Here is a 21,004-nt window from a genome sequence, read left to right on the forward strand (position 1 = left end):
TTGCTGTCTCTCCTGTCTGTGGTGTAATTTGAATCCAATGAATTTCAGCAGGGTATCAGGGCATTCTTTCAAGAAATAGGAATGATCTGTAAAATAGGAAGCAAGCATTACTTGTTTCACCACTCTGTCACCATTTCAGTGGTTCCTCCCATCCCATTTCTTAGGTGTTTTGTTAGATAATTCTATGTCACTGTGCACTATTTTTCTCCTAGCATTTTGCTCAGCCGACCTGAAGAAAAGTCTCTGCAACCTGTTTTTTAAATGTCAGTTTATTTTGAGGTGGCAGTTAAATCAGTTCAGTCCTGCCTGAAATAGTAAATGTAAACACATTAAACAGGTCTTGTGGTCTTCCTGAACAGAGCCTGATCAACTCCTACTGAAACCAACAAAAAGAATCTTCCTGACTTGTGATAGGGCTGGGTTAATCTACCAGAAATATTTATTCATCACCCAACAGGCCTCCTCCAACAATGGCAAACTGAAGTTCATGCTGCTTTATCTAAGAGAAGAAATTAAAATGATTAGATACTTTCAAAAGATAGCAGCTTAATTGCCTTCAGGCTTTTGCAAAGTCTCCAGCTGGCTAGACTACTAATCTTTTACATTTATTCTCATAATTATAAAATTAAAATTATGCCTGTTTTCTGATGATTGATCATGGTTCAGAATGGCTCACACTTGAGTTCCTCGATATATGGATGTAGGCCTGATTTAATGAACCTACCATGTCTTCAATGAAAGGTGATAGAGACCTGCTGAGATACGTAAACAGAGAACCTGGCTCCACATATTAAACAAGTTCAATTGTGTAATGCTGAATTCCCACCAGGCCCTTTCTGATATCGGAGTCCCTGTGTGAGCCATATCAACAGCTTGCCTCCATATATTGTTAATTAGGTATCTCACCCACGGCTTTGGAATTTGAAATGAGTGTTTACTGTAGGCATGCAGTATAGTGTGTTGCAGTGATTCTTCCTGGCCAAGCACTGCTCTTTAAGAAAACTGAGACAGAGCCATTTGCTCCCTCTTGAATCAGGTTAGACTCATTTGCATGAAATTTCTCTCTTTATTTCCTTTTTCATAAGAATGCAGACATTTTTCCAGACTCGACAAGAAACCCCAAGCCACATGAAAATATTGGTGTAGGAGGGAAGATAGGCTAAAAATGTGGGGAGGAGCTGCAGAGGGGTGTGAAAGCAGAGGCAGCTTGTCCTGGTTTTGCCTGAGATAAAGTTAATTTCTTCTAAGTAGCTGGTAGAGTGATGTGGTTTGGATTTAGTATAAGAATAGTGTTGATAACATACTGATGTTTTGGCTGTTGATGAGCAGTGCTTACCCTGAGACTTCTCAGTGTCTCATGCTTGACCACTGAGCAGGTGCACAAGAAGCTAGGAGGGAGCATGGCCAGGGCAGCTGACCCTAGCTGGCCAAAGAGATGCTCTGTACCATAAAATATCATGTCCAGTATTTAAACAGGACAGGATTACTGGTTGTGGGGATGAGGTTTGACATTGGTCAGCACATGGTGATCAACTCTATTGTGCATCACTTGTTTTTCTTGGGCATCCTGTCTTCCTCACTCTCTTTTTCAATTTACTGCTGTTATTATTATATTTTACTTTGTTTCAAATATTGAGCCATTGTTAGCCTACAAGTTTTTGTGGCAGGGGAGTGAGCAAGCTGCTGTGTAGTGTTTAGTTGCCAGCTGGGCTTAAATTGCAACACAGTTCCAGGGTGCTCCTCTGTGAGGGTCTTTTCCCTAGAATGGGAAGTCATGAGATGAGTCTGAGGGGTTCAATACCACAGAGTGGAAGCTGGACACCATGGGGGAGTGGAAGTCAGGAAATGTCTTTTTTATTTCTAGCCCTGGGAATTTTGGATCTGAGAAGCTATGTGAAGACCTTGCTTAAGCATGTTGCTTAACCCTGTAGCCAAGGCCATGGTGTTGCTGAAGTGCCTCTCTTTACCATTTGATTCAGAAAATGTTCTCTGCATGCAAAAATAATAATATAATAATAATTTGCTACAAGAACTTGATTGACAAAAACTATCTCCAGATGACCCCACACCTTGTCCCACATTACCAGCCCATTCTTTGGGGAATGTTCTGGGAATTGCCAAGTGTTTGATGACATTTGACTTTCTACTATGAGCTATCTGACACCCACAGCATCTCATAAACTCCATAATGCTGAGTCACCTTTAAAGTGCTATTTTGGTGCCATATTAAAACTGAGCATGCTTTTTCCACCTACATTACATATATACAAATCTGTACTTCCCCTGTTTAGGTTTTAAAAAGCTCTCTTGGAATAATCCTCCCAAGGAGAAGATTAAGCCAGGAGGTCCAAATGGGACTTGGTGATATTTTGCTACTTGATCACTTTAAAATCTCCTTTCACTCCCTAGAAGCTACGTGAAGTGCCTTTTAGCTTTTAGCATGATCAAGGGAGTCTGACTTATCTTTAATTTTCTGTGTAAAGCATTTAAGGGACCCAAATCCTTTAAGTTAAGGACAATTTATCAATTTATAGTTGCAAGAATTTTTCCCTTATGCATTAGTCTTTCCTGCCCAGGAGGCTGTTCTGCTGTCACTCCATATATAACTTATGCAATTACAGGCTTTTAGTCACTTCTTTGTAAAACCATGAGCACATGTGGAGGTAGTAGAGTGGGAACACAGACAGTGGTGAGTGGATCCAGGTTATTTGCAAGCCACCAGTGCAGCTGTGGGCTGCTGCTCCAGCACAAGGTTGTTGTGTGAGAAGAGTGTGAGTGTCTTGAGCAAAGAAGACAGAGGATTGAGCTTCAAAGAGCACTGCTTGTGTAACTCTGCTCTCATCAGTATTGATCTCAGCCTGAAAGCCTGAACACAATCAAAAAGGCCAGATGCTACCTTGTACTTTCCTGAAATCTGTGATGTGAGTTGGCAGGGCAGCAATGGGGAGAGCGTGGTAATTCCTGAAAGTTCATTGGCTTTTCCAGCTCTCTCAGCTTGACTTAAGAGGATATTATCTCTCCAAATAGAAGTTCCCTTTGATGCTATTCATATTAGGTCACCTTGCTGCACCATTAGAGAGGCATGGCCATTAGCAAGATCCAAAATGAGAGAAACAACTCCTGGTCCCCTTGAAAAGCTTGTAGAGAAACCTTTACCTTGCCTTGCCTTGCCTTGCTGTGGATTTAGATCTCAATAAACAGCCATAGCAGAAACTAGAAGGGCTCTCTTATAACCCAAAAGCTTGTTTCCAACGCATTCATCAAGGTCTGGGTAGTCTGATCATTGTATTATATGAATTGATTCAAATTTATTCATTGTGAGATTATTCCAGGGGGCAGGGTTTGTTGCAGACATATGTTTTTAAGTAGTTTTTTTCTTTTTCCGCCTTTTCCCACTGACATGATTGTCTTAACAGGCACCAGAAATACCCCTTTTCAGCTTTCCATTTTACCAGCCTCAACAAACCAAAAGCTCAGATTGTTGTTTTGCATGTTCCCTCTTTCTCTTGTTCAACACCTAGTGGTCTCATTGGAGAGCAACAGTGACACTCACACAGTCTTAGAGATCTTCTGACAAATGCTTCACCAGATACCTGTGGAGTTCATATTAGGCCCCCTGACCCCACTGGCTATGGTGGTGTCAGGAACCAGACGTCCTCTGGCTGAGGATGCTCAACGCTTTCTTCTCTTCAGACATTTCCAGCTGAAGAGCTCACAATTTACAACAGAATTTCTCATAATTGTTAACATAGTGTTGTACTTATCACATTTCTGCTGTCTGGGTCCTGAAGCCGTCATTTGGGTCATCTTTCTATGTGATGCCTCAGACTCTGTTCATTTTTTACTGAGTTTATTAAAGTTGCTGAATTTTAACCCATTTTCATTTGCCTTGCTTGAGACTAAATCAACAGCTAAAATTCTAATTATGTACCAGTGTAACCAACTCAGCCCAAGGAATCAGCAAAATCTATTTGTAAATTCATGCATGTGTTTGTATACCTAACCCTCTACCCCCATATTTTATGCATGCTCAGAATAAGATGCCATCAAAAATGACAAAAGATTATCTAATGAGCCATTCAGCTATAATGCTTATCTAAATTAAGCACTGTGTAAAATAAATTAGTTTGATAAAGAAAATGAAGCATATTTTACCTTTCACTAAATATTGCATTTACTCCACAAATTAATCACATTTCTCAAGGTTGATGAATAAAGTAAAATCCCTTCTCCTGTAAGCACCAAGGCTCTGTGTTGGAAGGTACACACAGATAGCTTCTACATCAGTTTATTTTCATTTGTGGAATGATTTCTCTCTTGATGACAAAAGGCACTTGTGCCCACAGCATATATGTATACAGATTGGGGTTTTTTTTGTGTGTGTGCTTTCTGCAATTTCTTTCTTTCATTGTTCTTTTTCCATCAAGTGTTTATGAAAAGTACATGCAGTCCTCGTGAAGGGTAAAGTGAAGTGGCAGGTAGCGTGATGCCTTCTGTGTTCTTGTTTGAAACATATCTGCACAATCAGAGAATTAGGACTTCTGAAGGGACACTGAATTTGAGGCCTCTTATCAACAAGCATATTCATTTTAAAGAGAGCCAAGAGACTATTCTCAGTTATCTTGGCTCATAGTTACCCCGAAGTGCTCATATCTTGAGAAATTCTTTGCCAGTGTTGTGTGGGGTTCAGTTGGGTTATTTTTCTTTTGTTTTTCACAGGGTCCTATGGTTTGAGAGAGGATTTTCTTAATTTCCTGCATCTTGTATTGTCAAGAAAATACGTAATCTGAATAGACATAAAGATTTCTGTTATTCAAATGTCAGGGCTTGAACTAAAATAAGTATTAGAATTGCTTTTACTTCTGCTTTTGTGTCTTTAGAGACTGCTATTAGGAGGGGTCTGGTGCTTGCAATACCTTATACTCCAAAAGCATGCTTCCATAATGACATGTGCTTGATTCCCATTAAAACAATTAATATTTAAATGCTTAGGTAACTTGTAGAGTATGGACCTGCATTCATTTATGCCTCATAAAAATTGAAGATGTGTAAGAATATTTTTTTTTTGTTACTCTGTGGAAGTCAAATCATCCTGTGTCATCTCAAAATTGTAATTATTTTTCCATGAAAAAAATCTTTCAAAAAGACCCCCAAACCTACAAACAACAAAGTAATGGCTACATTTTTATTTTCTTGCACTGATAATGTCTGCACCTCTAAGCACTGGGTTGGCAGTGTGCAGGAGGGTGAAACGTGTTTCTGGGTAAAGTTTTGCTTTGATGTTCTTCAATGGTCACAATGGGCAATGTTGAATTTTGCTGCTTTGTATTAGATTTTAAAGTAAAAACACAAAAAGGAGACAGAAATTTCCGAGGTAAAACCAAACTGAAAGACACTTTACATTTTTAGCAAGAGATGGAAATCTGGTCCAAGAGAATTGAACTTTAAATTACATCAAAAATACCCAAAAGAGAATTAAATAGCTTTCTCATTCAGATTTTATTTGAAACTTGCACTGATAGCATACATGTTTTCTTGTATTAGTGTTAATTTGCAAAGTATCCTAGTCCTATGCTGTTTGATGTGACTTCTCTGAGAGACGAATATCTGATTTTTCATGCTGCTCAGGAATTTACAGTCAAACAGGACTTTACATACTCATCATACAAGGCTTCATGTCCTAGCAGTCATGCATATGAATATTTCTGTTCACTGTGGGAATGTCAGAAGGATCTCACAGATGCCTCTTGAAGCGTTAAAGATGTTGAAAACCAGAGCTCCTCCTGGGCTGTCATGGACAAGCCAGCTGAGTGCCCTTTTTTTGTTGTGCTCAGTTCCCCTCTCTGGGCAATCAGACCTCAACACTGGCTTTTGCTGCCTCCTCCTAAGTGCGGGGTCTGTCAGAGCAACTCTGGCACCTTTAAGCAACTAAATGTTCAACAGATGTGGAGCGAGTTGCAGACAAGGAATAAGAAACCTACTGGAGACAGATGAAATTGCCTAAATCTCTCTCCCCAGAGACAAAGGAGGACCATGCAAGTGTTTTTCAGACTAATGGAAAAACTCAGCTTTACAACTGAAGATGTGGAGAATAGAAAAAGGTACAAAAATGCCATCTTTTGCACAGTAAGAAAGCGGCATGGAAAATAAGATGAATTATTTATTTCTGTATTTAAGCACTTGGAAGGGATGCAGACAAAAGCAGTATGAGCCCATTTCTGCATATGAGAATCCTATGAGGAAAGGCATCACAATCATATCCAGCGGAAAAATGATAAGAACAACTTGTAAATGATACATAGTACAATAATGAATGAAACAAAAAGCTGTTTCTTTGAAAATAAATGCATAATGACTTCATTTCAGTCCAGAGTCCTACATTAACTCATGCGTATTCCTAATTTAGATGGATGGGATAATTCATGTGGTGACCCCAGTGAACATTATGTAAATTTTGGTGGGATTGAGTCATACTAAATTTGCAAATCAAAGTACTGCTCAGAAATGTAATCTGATTTCCAGGTATTAAGTCTAAAAACTCCATTAATTGTTCAAAAGTAGGTAGTGAGCGTACATTTATTAGATGAAAAAGCTAAAATCTACAATCTATGAAGCTTAAAAAAACAGTCCAATTTTAGGAAAGTTATTACATGCTCATGGGAAGAAAATATTTTCTTGTTCTTATATACAGTCTATCCAAGGTCGCTGCAGTAAAGGCTGCTGCAGATTCATAGTTTTAATTAAGCAGTAGCAAAATTTAGACATAGAATCTAAATAACAGAACTTCATGGTAATAAAAAGAGATACCTTATTTGTTTTCCTGAAAACATAAAGCCCCATGATTTTATATTTCTCCTACTTAGGAAAATGTATTTTTGTAATATAGGCAATTATAAATACATTTTATTCAGTTCTTGCTTTACAGGGAACAAACTCATTGCAAAAGATCATAATAATAAAAACCCCTTTTTAAACTGAGTCCACTTAAGTAAGAATAGTTTTTTCACTGAGACGAAACAAACTCAGTTGCCATACAGCTGGTCAGAGTGCATTTTTAATACAAACACTTTAAGCTGCCTTGTAGTAAAGTTAACATTGAAGTTAATATCACTCCCCCTCCCCACACCTGCATGAGAAATTTTTCCTTACATTTGAGAACAGTGTGGTGGGAAGATGCCCAGAGGGCTGGGGAAAGGGGATGCCCAGGTGCTTGGGCCCTCAGCAGCAAGGTTCTGTGTGACCATTGGTCCTCTGTGAAATCTACAATGAGTTCACAAGACTGAACCATCAACAGATTATTTTTTCTAAATGAATTCAAGTTTTGTGGTTTTGCTTGGGTCTTTTTCCAGCTCTGAGTTTGTGCAAAGGTGTGTGTGGCTCCCTGCATGATATAAGTGACAGGGATGATTTACAGTGGTACGGGATAGGAAAATGCTGGCATGTGGGTGGTGAGAAAGATCTGCACTGGCTAAGTGCCCTGCATGGCAGCTCCCCATAGGATCCTGAAGAGGCTGCTCAGGGCCTCTGCCACAAAAGTGTGGAAGGATCTGCATGGCGTGCACTATGGGTTCTGGGAAGTTCTTGTGAACCATTCGCCAGTAGCCCAGAAATAAATGGCTGTCCAGATGTGTCATGTGTGAGTCCTGCTGGAACACTGGGTTGCCACTGATGTGCCAAGGTAGGACAGCAGGGAAATATCACACTGGAAGGGGAGGAAGAGATACAGGGACAGTGCTGCTGGTGTGAGCTGAGAAGCTGGGTGAGGTGATGTGGCAGGTAGTATCCCAGCCATCCATTCCTGTCTTCTCTGGCTATGACTTTGTAAGTGGTTCTGTATGAAACCCAGGTATAATTACATAGAGTGACAATGGTGTTTTCTCATTGGAAAAGTGCCTTTGTTTTCATTTTAGCTGGAGTCCTTGCTCTGTAATTGCTTGTAAACACTCTATCAGTTATAAGAGCCAGATGGTGCAGTAGATGGCTTTTAGTGACTCCTGAAAAATAGAGAAGACTCTGACTAGACATCATTTACAATTATTTTTTATGTTTGGAGCACATAGATTACAGCTTGCTTTAAACAGAGGGTCAAGATGAAGCCTCACAACAGAGGCATGCAAACCCCTCATACTGAGCTTGGCACTGGTAGTGTGCAATTGATGAGGCTGCAGTGCCCACCCAAAACACGTGTGCTAAAAGGTGCACAAGATCACAAGGTGTAGGCTCTTGCCAATCAGTGTCCATCCACTTCACAGTGCACAGGGCTTGTGGGGGACCTCTGTTTTCCTCTGTACATGTGCCAGTGTGGCTTTGCAGAACATTGTCTGTGCTAGATGTATTCTGGTTTTGACAGGACCTGCATCTCCTGCCCTCCATTACTCCTTTCCCGGAAAGTCCCCTCCAGCCTTTGAGTTCTTCTTTCCCTACAAAAAAAAAAAAAAAAAAAAAGTCAGAATTAAAGGAGTCAAAAAGTCAAAAATAGTGACTCATTTTAGGGACTGTGTTTATGTGTCCCCTCCCTTCTTAGGTGTAGCCAGAGTGACAGTAAAGGAGCAATACTCAGAAGGGGGGCAGAGGCTGTTGCTGAAGAAACAGTAGACGAGGGGGTTGACAGCACTGTTCAAGGCTGGCAGGTTCTGAATAATCACAGATGCGTAGAAGCGCTCTTTGGTCTCAGGGAGTATGTTGAAGTTGTCCAGGATATCAAAAAGAAAGTAAGGGCTCCAGCAGAGAATAAATGCTGCAGACGAGACAGAGAGAAGAAGAGCTTGACATTGGATAGTTCAGCAATTTAGGGAGGTAATTACACACTCATGGAGCAATTGTCATAACACATAAATATTTGTTCATGCAAAAAAAAAACCCTCTCCCCATTCAGGATCTTATTTAAGAGAATAGTTATTAGATTGTGCTTTTATTTGTCTTTATTTTTATTTTAATGCCTATAAAATATATTACGTGTGTTTCTGTAAGTGTTTAGAGTGCTCCCTCTAGACATATTGAGACACTTCTGAACACTACACAACACATAAAGGGTAAATAGGTAGCCAGTTAAAGCATCATCAGTTATAGTGAAGTGCTCTTTTAATGGTCCCCAGAGTGAGCAGCCAATCTAAATGTACACACAGCCAAAATGCTGCTCTGTGACAGCACTGCCTGTCACAGCCACCTATTAAAATAAGGTTCTTAGACACCCAGGAGCAAGGAATGACACTCTTTCACACTGCATTATGGCAAACCAACATGTCACTTGGCATGCCGGATGGAGATGCTGTGTACATGGAGTGTGCAGGAAGATTCTCCTAATTTCCTGTACTGCCATTTGAGAGATGAATTTGAGGAGGGGAAAAGAGGACTGTACTGCTCATGGCCTCTGCTTTTATTCAGATGTGGCAGGGAAAAAACATTAGCCAGAGATCTGGCTTTATTTGCAGGCATAGGGAATAAATCTGTTTCTCACAAATTTCTATGCCATCTCTTCTCACAAAGGCTTTTGATTCAGGATTTGTGTAGAAATGCTGGGACAGGCAGTTCACTCAACTGAGTTATAAGTACCTGGGTTGCAAATATACAGGTAATTATGAAATCAGACACATGATCACATCCTGACCCAGATGAGACAGTAGGGTAACCTTGTGCCTGTCTTCTTGTCACATTAATCAGAATTTCTTTGCTGGCAGTTAGCTGAGTGCTCATTAAAAGTGCAAGGAAGAGGTAAGCTCCCTTCCTGTTTTCTAGAACAATCAAACAGGAGGTGTCTATGCACACGTATATGCAAAATAGCAATACACAGTGCCAGAGTGTGGATCATGGCACTCACTATGCAGAACTTTAAGTGGTTTTAAAAAAATCCATGGATGTTAGGTGTCAATCTGTTTGGCACATCAAGAGGTGCTTGGGTGCCTATTATCAAGGTCTGCTGAAATACTTGACCATCCATCCATGTGAGCTCTCAACATCTGGTGGCCTTGCAATAGTAGTTGTGTCTGCCAAAAGCTTTCTCTGATTGCCACACAGAAAGGTTCAGACACAGAGAAGCTGTTCTTGGGCTTATGAAAAGTATGAATCACACTGGCCTCTCTCATGTCTGAAGATGCTGCCACTAGACAGTGAGCTAAGCTACTCAAGTGGCTGTTATCATAATATTCTTCAATCTGAATTTTGCACAGTGATGGAAAGAGAAGCAATCTCTTTTTCAGTGTCAAGGGATGACTGTCAGACCTTTGTCTGACTCCTTTGGTTCCTTTCCTACATGTGTCTGGCAGCTAATCACAAGCTCTGTGCGATGTTGTCTTTATTTATTGAGATAGAATATCAGCCTCCTAATTGCATCAGAATAATGTCATTTCCCTGGGAGACAGAGAAGTCATCTGCTGCCCAGTTGGGAAAGGAGAGCTCATTCTTTCCATCTCAGCAGGCAACACCACTGTGACATCAAATACAATTGCTGCACATCTCACCTTTCTTCCCTCCTTGCACCACTCTAGCAGCTCACAGGCCATACAGTGTCTCTAAGCCTAAAAGACAACTCAGTTGCCAAATCTTTGGCAGTCTGGATAGGAAAGAGATTACCTCTTCCTTTGTTCCTTTTAGACATGGTCTCTATTCTTTCTTTATGCACACGAGGAGCTGCACATCTGATTTAATTTAAGGGTTATGTCAGGAACCTAAAATAGAAACATATCAGCCAGAAAAGAGGGAAAGAACAAGATCAGAAAGCAAGTCAGGTGTCTGAGTAAAGCTCCTTCTCCAAGCCATCTACTTAGCCTGCTGATGATAGAGGTTGCTGAGGAAAAGCAGCTTCCTAATGTCAGCATCCTCCCTAGCTACCAGCTCTGGGGCTTTTCACTTACCAAGGATGATTACAATGCTGTACTTGATCGCTTTCACCTTCGCTCTGGATATGAACCCACGACTGGTGTAGCCACGGGAGGTTTTGCCACCTGGGAAAAGAACAGTTCAGCTAGTGAAAGAATAGTGAAAGGTGTGTGGATGTGTCAGCGTGTACCTTGACAGGCAGGACAGGAACACACAATCTCATTTTTCCTTGGTGTCAGTTAGGACATCAGTAGTTCCTGAAATTTGGACACTTGCAAGTCTGCTCAAGCTGGACAATCAAAACCTGAGCCACCCAAAATAAAAAGGGAAAAAGTAAGCAGAGTAGGTCCCCCCCGAAGCATTGAGGCATGTGTAGTCTTGGGATGGAAAATACTCTGATCATTTTATAGCTTTCTGTGGCCAGGAATTTCTGATCTTGAGCAAAATTCAGACTTGCGAGGACATGTGAAGACACAGAAAAAGTGTTGCCGAGTATATCCTAGAAAAAAAATCTATTCTGGAAATGGTCAAAGTTCTAGGAACAGGAATTCTAACTTCTAGAATAAGTAGTTTTTGCTTTTTATTAATTTTCTCACAGATGTTTCCTATTATGTCTCTAAAGAGAATGTAGTGTCAAAAGAAAGAAGGTAAATAATGTAGAAATGAATTATGAATGAACAAATACAGAAACCTCATTCCCACTGCAGTGGTGGGGACCCAACATCACATGTGCATGTGCAAGCACTCCCAGATTTGTGAGGATCAGCTGGAATTGAATCACAAAGCTGGAGTCACGGGTATGCCGAGACTCACCAGGACAGCTGGATATGATGACAGCCTGAGCTTTGCTCTTCATCCAGATCGTTCGAATCACAATTGAGTATATAATGCTGCAGAAGGGGAAAAGTTGCTGGTATTAGGCACTATAAATTTAACAGACATCCTTGTCATTTGTGCTCTAAGAATACACTTGTCTATGTGTAAGGAGTTCACAGAGGCGGTGGGACTGCATAGGAATAATAATAGTAAATGACAATAATAATAATAAATATGACATGAGTCTCCCACAGTATTTTTCAGAAGGAGATCTGAATATTTTTCATCATGAAAGTCCTTATGCTTGTCCTGGCTTTGTGGATGTCAAATCTGAGGCTTAGAGGAATGCAGTGATTCAGCCAAAAATCTTTCAGGAAAGAGCTCATTGGTGATTTTGAGTCAGCCAATGCCAAATCCTTCTGAGTATCAGCCCTGGAAAACTATCTCTTATGAGGGAAGCAAGCGAGGGACTTGGTTTTACTCTATGTACACTTCAATTTTGCTACTTTTTGGGTATGAAGCTGGTGAATAAAATTTCACCCTGGGGAATTTGATAAGGGCAAGATCCATGAGAAATGCAAATAAATACAGCAGTGCTCAGTTTTGGGTCTCAGGGTCCTGTGGTGGAAATCAAGGAGGACTGAAGTATCAGATAAATGGGAAGAGTTAGATGATTCAAAACGAGATCCATCACAATTTGCATATTTAGAGAGGTTTATATACTTTCAATAGGAAAGATGGAAAGTGCCCTCGTACACAGTGACCTTGGATAGCTATGGAATTTCCTTGTGCAAAAGCCTATCTGGACTTCTACTGATTTAATATAGAATGAATAAAAATAATTCCTTCAAGAAGAAGTGTTGTTTAAACCCATGTCCTGCTTGAGGATGTTAATTGTCAGAAACCTTAGTGGTCCTTATGTGAAAAAGTTGCAATGAAGGACATAACTTCAGGGTGTTTTATAGAGGCAAAAATGTGTCTTACTGTTATGTGGTTATTTTTGTTATCAGAAGTGGCATTATATTTAGTCCTTTCAGACTGATATACGAGCCTTTCCTACAGCACTCTCAATTGCTAGACATGCTTGCAAAGGCAGAATTTGTGCTCAAAAAATTATGAAGGTTTGGAGGTTTCCCTTTCTGTGGAAGTTTGAGCCATCTGGTTTCCAGGCATAATAGGTAAGAGCTGTAAATTCAAGGTGCAGTCTGGGCTGCGCAGAGGAGCAGTAGCGTCCTTGCCCAGTGAGGGGTTTGCTCGCATCTGTGGACTACAACTTGCTCTCTTTAATCCCTTCAAAAGTCCAGCTTGGCTCCCAGCTGATTTGAACATTTTCCTTTTATCTCCTGGCTTTTCAAGAGCCTGTTTATTTAACAGCTCATACACTTGAAACTTGAGAGTTTCTTTGTACTTTTACAGACAATGATGGAAAATTCACGTACCATTTCTCCTTTGATTGTTCCAATGAATCAGAATGTATTATAATGATAATTGTTGTAATCTCAAAAATTTTACCAGCTCACTCTTAAAAGTCCTGTTTCTATTTTCTTCCTAGCCTGCTGTCTCTAGCCTGACCTCTTTATTTGCAATTGAGACTATGTCCTCTCTGATGCAGATTTTCCTTTGTCCAGCACATAACATCCAGGGTTTCGTAAGCATCAGGGCAAAGGAGTCTAACTCTGTAGTCAAAATATTCAGACTCCCTACTTTTGGCCAAATGTCATAAGGATTGAATTATGAACCCAGGCTTCTCACTTGCTTTCCCTTTGACCCCAGAATTCCTGCCCTCTTGGCTGCAGAGTCTGGTAGGGGCATGTCTTTTGCCAGAAACAGTTACATCATCTGTCTTCTCATTGGCATTTCACCTATGAGTGAAATGTAATCACTCATACATGCTGATTCATTTGAATCCTTAATTTTTAGAACTCCAGAGGAAAGTTGAATTCTTTTTTTTCATCCAGCAGCTTATAAAGTGCTGCCAACATAGTGGATCTGTGTCGGTGTTTTTGCTTCTGTTTATCTTTCTTTTTTCTGTAGCTGAAGCCAGTGGAGCATTCCTTATCAGGAGTGAACCAGAGGTGGCATAAAACTGGTCAGAGTGGGTGTCAGGAAAGTTTACATGCTAGGTAAACTTCTGAGCAACTCTTGTGCCAGCCACAGTTATTCTTTTACAATTTTATCTCTCTGAGACTCCAGTTCATAGTAGTGTCTAACCCCTTTTCTTTTTTTTTTATTTTTTCTCAGCAATGTTGACATGGAGCTGAGAAGCTGGACTTTCCAGAAATGTGTTACCTAAAGCATAGGATCACAACAGGCAAGTGCATGTGTGTTTCAAAGCCACAGAAGTAAAAAGAGGGCTCTTATGGAAGAGAAGTATTTTTCTTATGAGAGAAAATCAGCTTTTTTCAGAATACATTTGTAGTTCCTTTCTTTCTTGTAAAAGGCAGCTGGAGGAGGATGCAGAGGTTGGTCAAATCTCAAAGAAATTCTCACTTGGAAAATGAAGTGGCAGATGAGCCAAGAGTAGCAGGAAACAGATGACAAACTGGTATTCAGAGGAGTGTTTGGAAATAGTCTGCAGCATCCAACCATATCCTAATTTCTGTTCCCTTCCTCTGGACGCTGAACTGCTCAGCCTTCACTGCCAAGACGTAAAAGCACGAGGTACACCTTGCCACAAAGCTCTTTTTTTAACCCATGTAACACGCCTGCACGCTGCTTGCCTTTGTCTCCACTGAAAGCACTGGGAGATGTGATGTGCAGCTCTTGATGTCCAGGTGTTGTCAGGCTTCTTTGTGTCTGTCTAAGTGCACAGCACACTAGTCTTTCAGCCCAGGTTGTAGGTGAGAGACTAATGAAAAGGTATTAAGGTGGAAAAGTCAAACCTGGATGGAAAATTCATCCAAGCCATTCTGAAAAGTAGCTGCTCAGGGTTTGAAGACTATAGGATAGAAAGGACATGCTATTGATCTGAAAATGTGATTTTTCTAACCCTGATGAAATGCATATCTCGAGAGGTGGGAGGAAAATACAAAAATATGGCTTACATTATGGGTGTATCTCAGAAATGAAATTCTTCGCATCTCCAAAAACAATTTAGCTTGATCTAAATTCTAAAGGATTAAGAGGCATGTTCATCATAGCCTGCTATTAGTTAATGGTGTTGTTCAATATGCCTCATTGGTAATTACAGCATTTTTTTATCCATGTAAATACGTAACTTTGGTTAGTAATACAAATACAACTGTGAATAATTGCACCCCATCTGTATTTTTAATTTATAGACCACTTTTTTTTTTTTTTAATAAAATGTCTTCTGGTAAAGCTGTGTACTGATATTAACAATCATAAGTGTTATTGATCTGCCCACTCTTTAAATGCAGATTTTTTAAGAAATAATTGCACTATGATGGTGTCCCACACAGCCTCAGTATTTTCTAGTAAAATGAGCCTTTACCATGGCAAAAGTGCGCTTAAGCTCCCTGTTAAATACTTCTATTTATCATCCAGTATTGCCTATTTTTCCTTATAAGTTATTTGTGCAAAGTGATGTGTCTCCTTTGTTTTACGGCAGCTAATTTACAGCGCTATTTGTCTAGAGAATAAAGTAACCTCATCTGAAAAAAACATTGCAGGCACATGTAATGGGTAAGTGAAGAGATGGACAGATATTAGAATGTATGCACAAGATCCAGAGTTTTTATTTAAAAATGGAAATTGCAGGCAAAAAAAAATAGCCTCACTGAATCAAGTTCAAGAAATGACCTTTGGTATTTTTATTAATGGCATTTCCACTCCCTTTATTTGATTTAATTCAGAGAAATACCTTTTATTTAATCTATTTTTTATTTCTTTGCAATGCCTTGGGTTTAATTCCATATTTTTCCTTTTAGCTGATTTTGAGGTTTTTTTCTCTTCTAATTATTTTTCAGCTGCTCCAAAGCAAATGTTGTCTTTGGAGTTCAGATTTTAAATAACAGATGGGTATCTTTTTCCTCTGTGCTTCAAGAGGAGTTTTAGCAATTTTTTTTTAAAATATGAGTTTGCAATTATATAAAGTAAATGTCTATGTATTATATTTATAATATTAAAATAAAAAAAAAAATATTTATCAATCATGAATAACAGCTAAAATGTCTGAATTTCTGGATACTCAAGTGCCAGAACATAATTATGTTTTGGCACAGAGTAGCAATGCAAAGTAGAAACAAAGTAGCTCTTCTGTTTCTCCATCACAGGTTCTGAGGGGGCCAGGTGCAAATATTTCCTGGAGAGCAGTGTGTAATCTTGATTTGAGCCATATTTAACCTCTCTTCAACAGTGCCCCAGAGGTTTTCAACTACCACAGATACAATTTGAGCTGTGCTTACTGTGTTTCAGAATAGGAGAAAAGGCTTTGGTTATAGCTGATGACACTTGTCTCAGAAGAGGAGAGAACTAATTACTGCAGGTTGCCTAATTACTTTTTTTGAATTTTCTGGGGTTTCCTAGGTTGATAATATCAACTGCAGAAAAGGTGGTAGAATAATGTAAATAAGAGGGAACAGGCCAAATTTTTAAGCACTGTATAGAAATATCTGACTCAGGATCTGTGTCTCTTCCTGTACAACACTGAGACAGTGGGGATAAGGGAAGTTTTAATATGAAAAGAACAAATATTCTCCACTTTTTTCAGCTCTCAAAGATATCCACACACTTGGATTAAAAATACCAATCATAGCTTTTCATTTTCTTTTCATTATTCAGGTCTTGTTCATTGGTATTATAATCAGATTAAAAAAAAAAAAACTTGCTGAAAAACCACAAGCTCTTTGATAACTGATTGCTGATTCTCTAGTTGTGAAGAAGTGGTAGGAATAGACTTCAGAAATATTAAGAGCTTTCAGGCTGTTGTAGTTTTCTTCATAAATTACCTTTCTATATATACATTTTTTTAAAAAGCAGGGGGCGAGGAGGAGAGAATGCTGTGTTCTTTTGGTTCATGTTTTGCTTTGGAATCTGTAGAGTCTGCTCACACCACATCTGGGGGTTTAGCTTGTCAGTGGAAGGGTTTTCCATGGTGAGCATAAGGTTATCAGCTAAATAATTCATTCCATGGGCTGCAGCATTATGAATAACACAACTCCTGTGAGTTAGGTGAAGGCTGTCAGGAACATGTGAGATCAGCTCTACAGAGAGAGCTGAGAGCTGCATGAGAGAAGCTTAAAAGATGATGGTGTCTGAACAGTAACAAGTGAAAACAGCTCAGCCAAAGCAGCATATCTAGTGTGGAATTAAGTCCTGCACCTGAAAAGTAAGATTTTATCCTTTGTATGCACTTCAGATGAATAGCACCAGAAAAAGTGCTGTCATCAGTGAACTGCTTTGCTCTAGAGGTTAGGTTTTCAGCAGATTCAGGCAGCAGAACTAATTAAGAATTAACTCTGCCAGCCAGTGTCCCACATTGCATCAGACACCTGCCATGCAGCTAAATCAGAGTGCTTCAGCAGAGAAAATGAAGCAGCTGCGCAAACAATATGAATTCTTGCAGAAAAGGTTTTTTTTTTTTTTCTCTGTATGACCCTGCCTTGCTTCCTCACTAAGTGTAGTGTACTTAGCTTCTGGCTTATATGTATTCATGGCTTCTTCTACTGATCCTTGACCTTTCAGCTACACATTTATAGATCTTCTCTCCATTTTTATGTTGTGGCCTTTTTTAAGTAACATCTTCGGCTAAAGGTCATAAATTAAAAAAAAAGCCTTCCTAAATTTATTAAATAACACCTTTCATTTTATAAATAATCTGTTGTCAGAGTAACACACAACTGGAACATATGTGATCTCTCTCACTCTTATAAAGCAGCATCTCGTTTATCATCAAACCTGTACATCTGAAAGTATTGGGTGGAGCAAAACTTTTACAGAGAAACCGAGTCCCTGGGGGTGTTAATAGCCATTCCTGCTGTTCTTGAGCCACAAACTGCTTACCAGAGTATTTGTATGCTGCAGCCACATCAGGTGGATTAGCTTTAAACTCCTGGACTGCCAATGATTTTTAAAGAAATAGATGTCACACCTTCAGGCTATATTGCCAGATGTTTTACAGATACATCAGCTGGGAAGTTGCAACCTTCACTTTTATGCTTGAGAATTAAAAAAGTGTTCTAAAAATAGCCATTTTCCTTCCAAATTGCATAGAATTTTTTCATAATGTCTCTGCTGACCTTGCCCTAATGCTAATCCTCTTTTTCTGTGGTTTTAGACAATCCTCTCTGTTCTGAAGCAAATAGTATCACTGACAACTAGAAATAAATAAGCAGAAAATAAATCCTTCCCTGCACCACTCCCCTTCCTTCCTTCCTTCCTTCCTTCCTTCCTTCCTTCCTTCCCTTCCTTCCTTTCCTTCCCTTCCTTTCCTTCCTTTCCTTCCTTTCCTTCCCTTCCTTTCCTTCCTTTCCTTCCCTTCCTTTCCTTCCTTCCTTTCCTTCTTTTCCTTCCTTTCTTCCTGTGCCAGACACCACTTTGGACCTGTCAAAAATCTGACTTCTGCTAGCAAGGACACAGGAGCATTTGTGTTAATAAACACTGAGACCAGGAATGTTTCTGGCACATGATGGACACTGCGCTACCCCTGGCTCCAAAACCAGTGGTTTTAGTTCCTGTCCTGCCATAAACTTCTTGTGTGAATGTTGCTTAAGGTTAAAGCCACAAAAATTTTATGATATTTTATTCATGTCTCAGCTGTCAAGGCAATCTCATGAAATGCCAGTTTCACTGCCTTTCTCTTTCCCCTCATGTCTTCATCACCTTCGTACTTCTGGGGATTTACTGTAAAGCAAGTCACAGAGCTGATCTGGTTTGAATATCTTTCTTTGGCAGGGAGGAGGGGAGCATAATGTCAACAGCTCTGAAACATTTATTGCTCTGTAGCTTGCCTTTTCTTGCCAAACAAGTATAGATGGCGTGTAAAAGGAGTGGCTGGTCTGTAACAGAAACCATGCAAATCTGTATGTTAGAGTGTGAAGGAGATGTTTCACACACCTGTGGAATGACTGGTAACTGAGCAGGCTGTGGGGTTTTTTTCCTGAAACACTTAAGATGCTGGCTAGAATTTCCCAACTGCTACCTATTTGAGAAAACTCATAAAAGAGCCCCTTTCACAGTAACAGCCAGACTCAAAATTTTCTAGTGCCTTTCTTTTCACTGTTAAATTGCTTTTTGTCTGTGCAGTATATGTTTATTGTTTTTGCTCCTACTGCTGAGCTGCAGATCTACCCACATTTTTATTTACATATTCCCAAGAATATTCTTTGTATATTGAAAACTAGGCTAGCTTTCAGAGAGCGGAAAACATGAAGAGAAATTATCCCACCTAGGAAGGATAACTTGGGAGTAGTTTTTCCTTTCTTCTCATCCTGTCCTTTCTTTAAGAAGAAATTTCTTGATTTTTTTTTTTTATTATACCTATGCAATCTGGTACAAAAAATGGAAGGTTTAGTGAACTGATATGTTATGAGCAATGTATAAAAATAATCCCTTTTCTCTAGGGAGCAACACTGGTCCATTTTGAATCCATATCAAAAAGTCAGCTAGATGAGTTCAAGCACCACATGGTTTTGATTCTATCAGAGAATTTGATTCTATCAGAGAATGACTTGTTGCCATTAAAAGCTGCAGAACTTAATCTCTGTGATAAAACAGTAAAAAACTTCAAGGTTATGTAGTCAGTCCTGTCATCATCTAGAAGAGATCAGCCTCTGCCCACCCCACTCTCACCCAGGATACTAATGAGCAGGGAGCTAAGGGAGACTCATGGCACATCAGTTGTTGGAAACGCAGATGGACCAAGAGATAAGGGTCCATAAGAGATGGACCAAGGGACATAGCAAAAATAGTTCTTCTCTCAGAGTCCAAGCAGCACCAAATTATGGGGGGAACAAAGGAGTCCCAGCAAGTCTTTCTTGCTGCTGACAAAGAGAGATGGACACCAAGAAATATGATTGTAACCTTGCTAGTGAAAGAAAGAAAAATAATGGCTCTGAGAACTGCCACTGATACTGGCAGCATTTTGAGGCAGTTAGGAAGCCTCAGTCCCCTTCCACATCTGATTTTGACTGCTCTTTTGCGTTGGTGGCTCCTCATGGCTAGTTACCTTCTGTTTAATGGCAGCTAATGGCAGTGCTCTAGAGGGAGGCTGATCACTAAGCACAGTCTGCGATATTGATTGACTTCAGTTTAATACAATTTCTGCAGATTGTCTTTGTGATTTGAGGCAAATCAGTCTCAAATATCTGCAGCTTAGGTTTCCTATTACAAAACATGAAGAATTACATTTGTTAATATTTTAGGAGTAGCTGGCAACTTCAGTGCTTGGAGATTTCTTTCCAATCCTGGTGAAGGAACCCTTGTCGAGTACTGTGAAGCTTAAGAGCACTTCAAGTTAATTTTAGTTTAATTAGTGTTAAGTGCAGTTTCCTGTTCTATTAAAATTATCTTTTGTAATAATGGATAAATATTCATACTGGGTTTATAAAGATATCTTTCAAGCCTGAAGCTGTGGAGATAAGTGGACACACTTAGAGTTTCGTTCCTTTTTTCAGAGAAAATGTTTCTGGCTGTTAATACCACACAGAGAACACCCATGGCAAGTACAATGACCTGTGTATTATGTGATAAAAACTAAAACAGCTATGCAGCAGGTATGGAAATGAAATTGTAATGAATGAGTAGAAATTAAAGCATTAAGCTGATTGCACACTTGACAGCTTTCACCACACATTTGCTGACTGGGCTTCTGACTTACCTGATGATGATCAGAGGAATGAAATACACCAGGAAAGCCACAACTGTCATGTAGGGGATCCAGTAGGAGTCATCAGGCCAGAGAGCCCAGCACTGCACTTCCCCATTGGAGAGCTGCCGTTTCCCAAAAATAATCAGAGTTGGTATGGAAAACAGGAAAGAGAGACTCCAGGCCACTCCAATGAGCACTTTTGCCTGCCTTTCTGTGTAACAGAGTCAAACAGACAGTGTCAGTGGGGTTGCTGGTGTGAGAGAACCCTTGCAGCACTATTGACAGAAAGGGGGGGAGAAGGAGGAAATTCTGTGAAGAAAGAGAATTTTAGGCTGCAGCTGGCTGGTGCTGAAAAGACTTCAAAGGAGAAAAAGGATTTCATCTCTTTCTCATGATAAACTGTCATGCCATTAGGAGCTTGTATTTTCAAGTTTTATTTAAGGATGCTTAGGGCCTGTTGAATCTGAAACACTGTGAGAAAGGCACTGGTCAGGGTCAGCAAGTCAGAAACATGAAATGCAAATGGTACCTCTATGCCACCAAAAGAACATCACTTATGGATGTAAAGGACCCCAGACCTGCCCTACTGCATGCCTAGTGATG

At 39.8% G+C, this 21,004-nt stretch overlaps 1 protein-coding gene across 1 annotated transcript in view; it reads right to left on the minus strand.

Moving 5' to 3' along the window:
* Nucleotides 1–5,491: 5,491 nt before the first annotated feature.
* Nucleotides 5,492–21,004, minus strand: part of NPSR1 (neuropeptide S receptor 1) — a 59,633-nt gene continuing 44,120 nt past the window's right edge. The window contains exons 5-9 of the mRNA XM_068203933.1: nt 20,411–20,612; nt 11,629–11,705; nt 10,851–10,940; nt 8,557–8,737; nt 5,492–8,420 (exon numbers count right to left, since the gene is read on the minus strand). Coding sequence (XP_068060034.1) covers nt 8,327–8,420; nt 8,557–8,737; nt 10,851–10,940; nt 11,629–11,705; nt 20,411–20,612 — 644 coding nt within the window. The 3' untranslated portion in view covers nt 5,492–8,326. The remainder of the gene's footprint in view (nt 8,421–8,556; nt 8,738–10,850; nt 10,941–11,628; nt 11,706–20,410; nt 20,613–21,004) is intronic.

The sequence above is a fragment of the Anomalospiza imberbis genome, chromosome 1 (genome assembly GCF_031753505.1).
Source record: "Anomalospiza imberbis isolate Cuckoo-Finch-1a 21T00152 chromosome 1, ASM3175350v1, whole genome shotgun sequence".
Lineage (NCBI taxonomy): Eukaryota > Metazoa > Chordata > Aves > Passeriformes > Viduidae > Anomalospiza > Anomalospiza imberbis.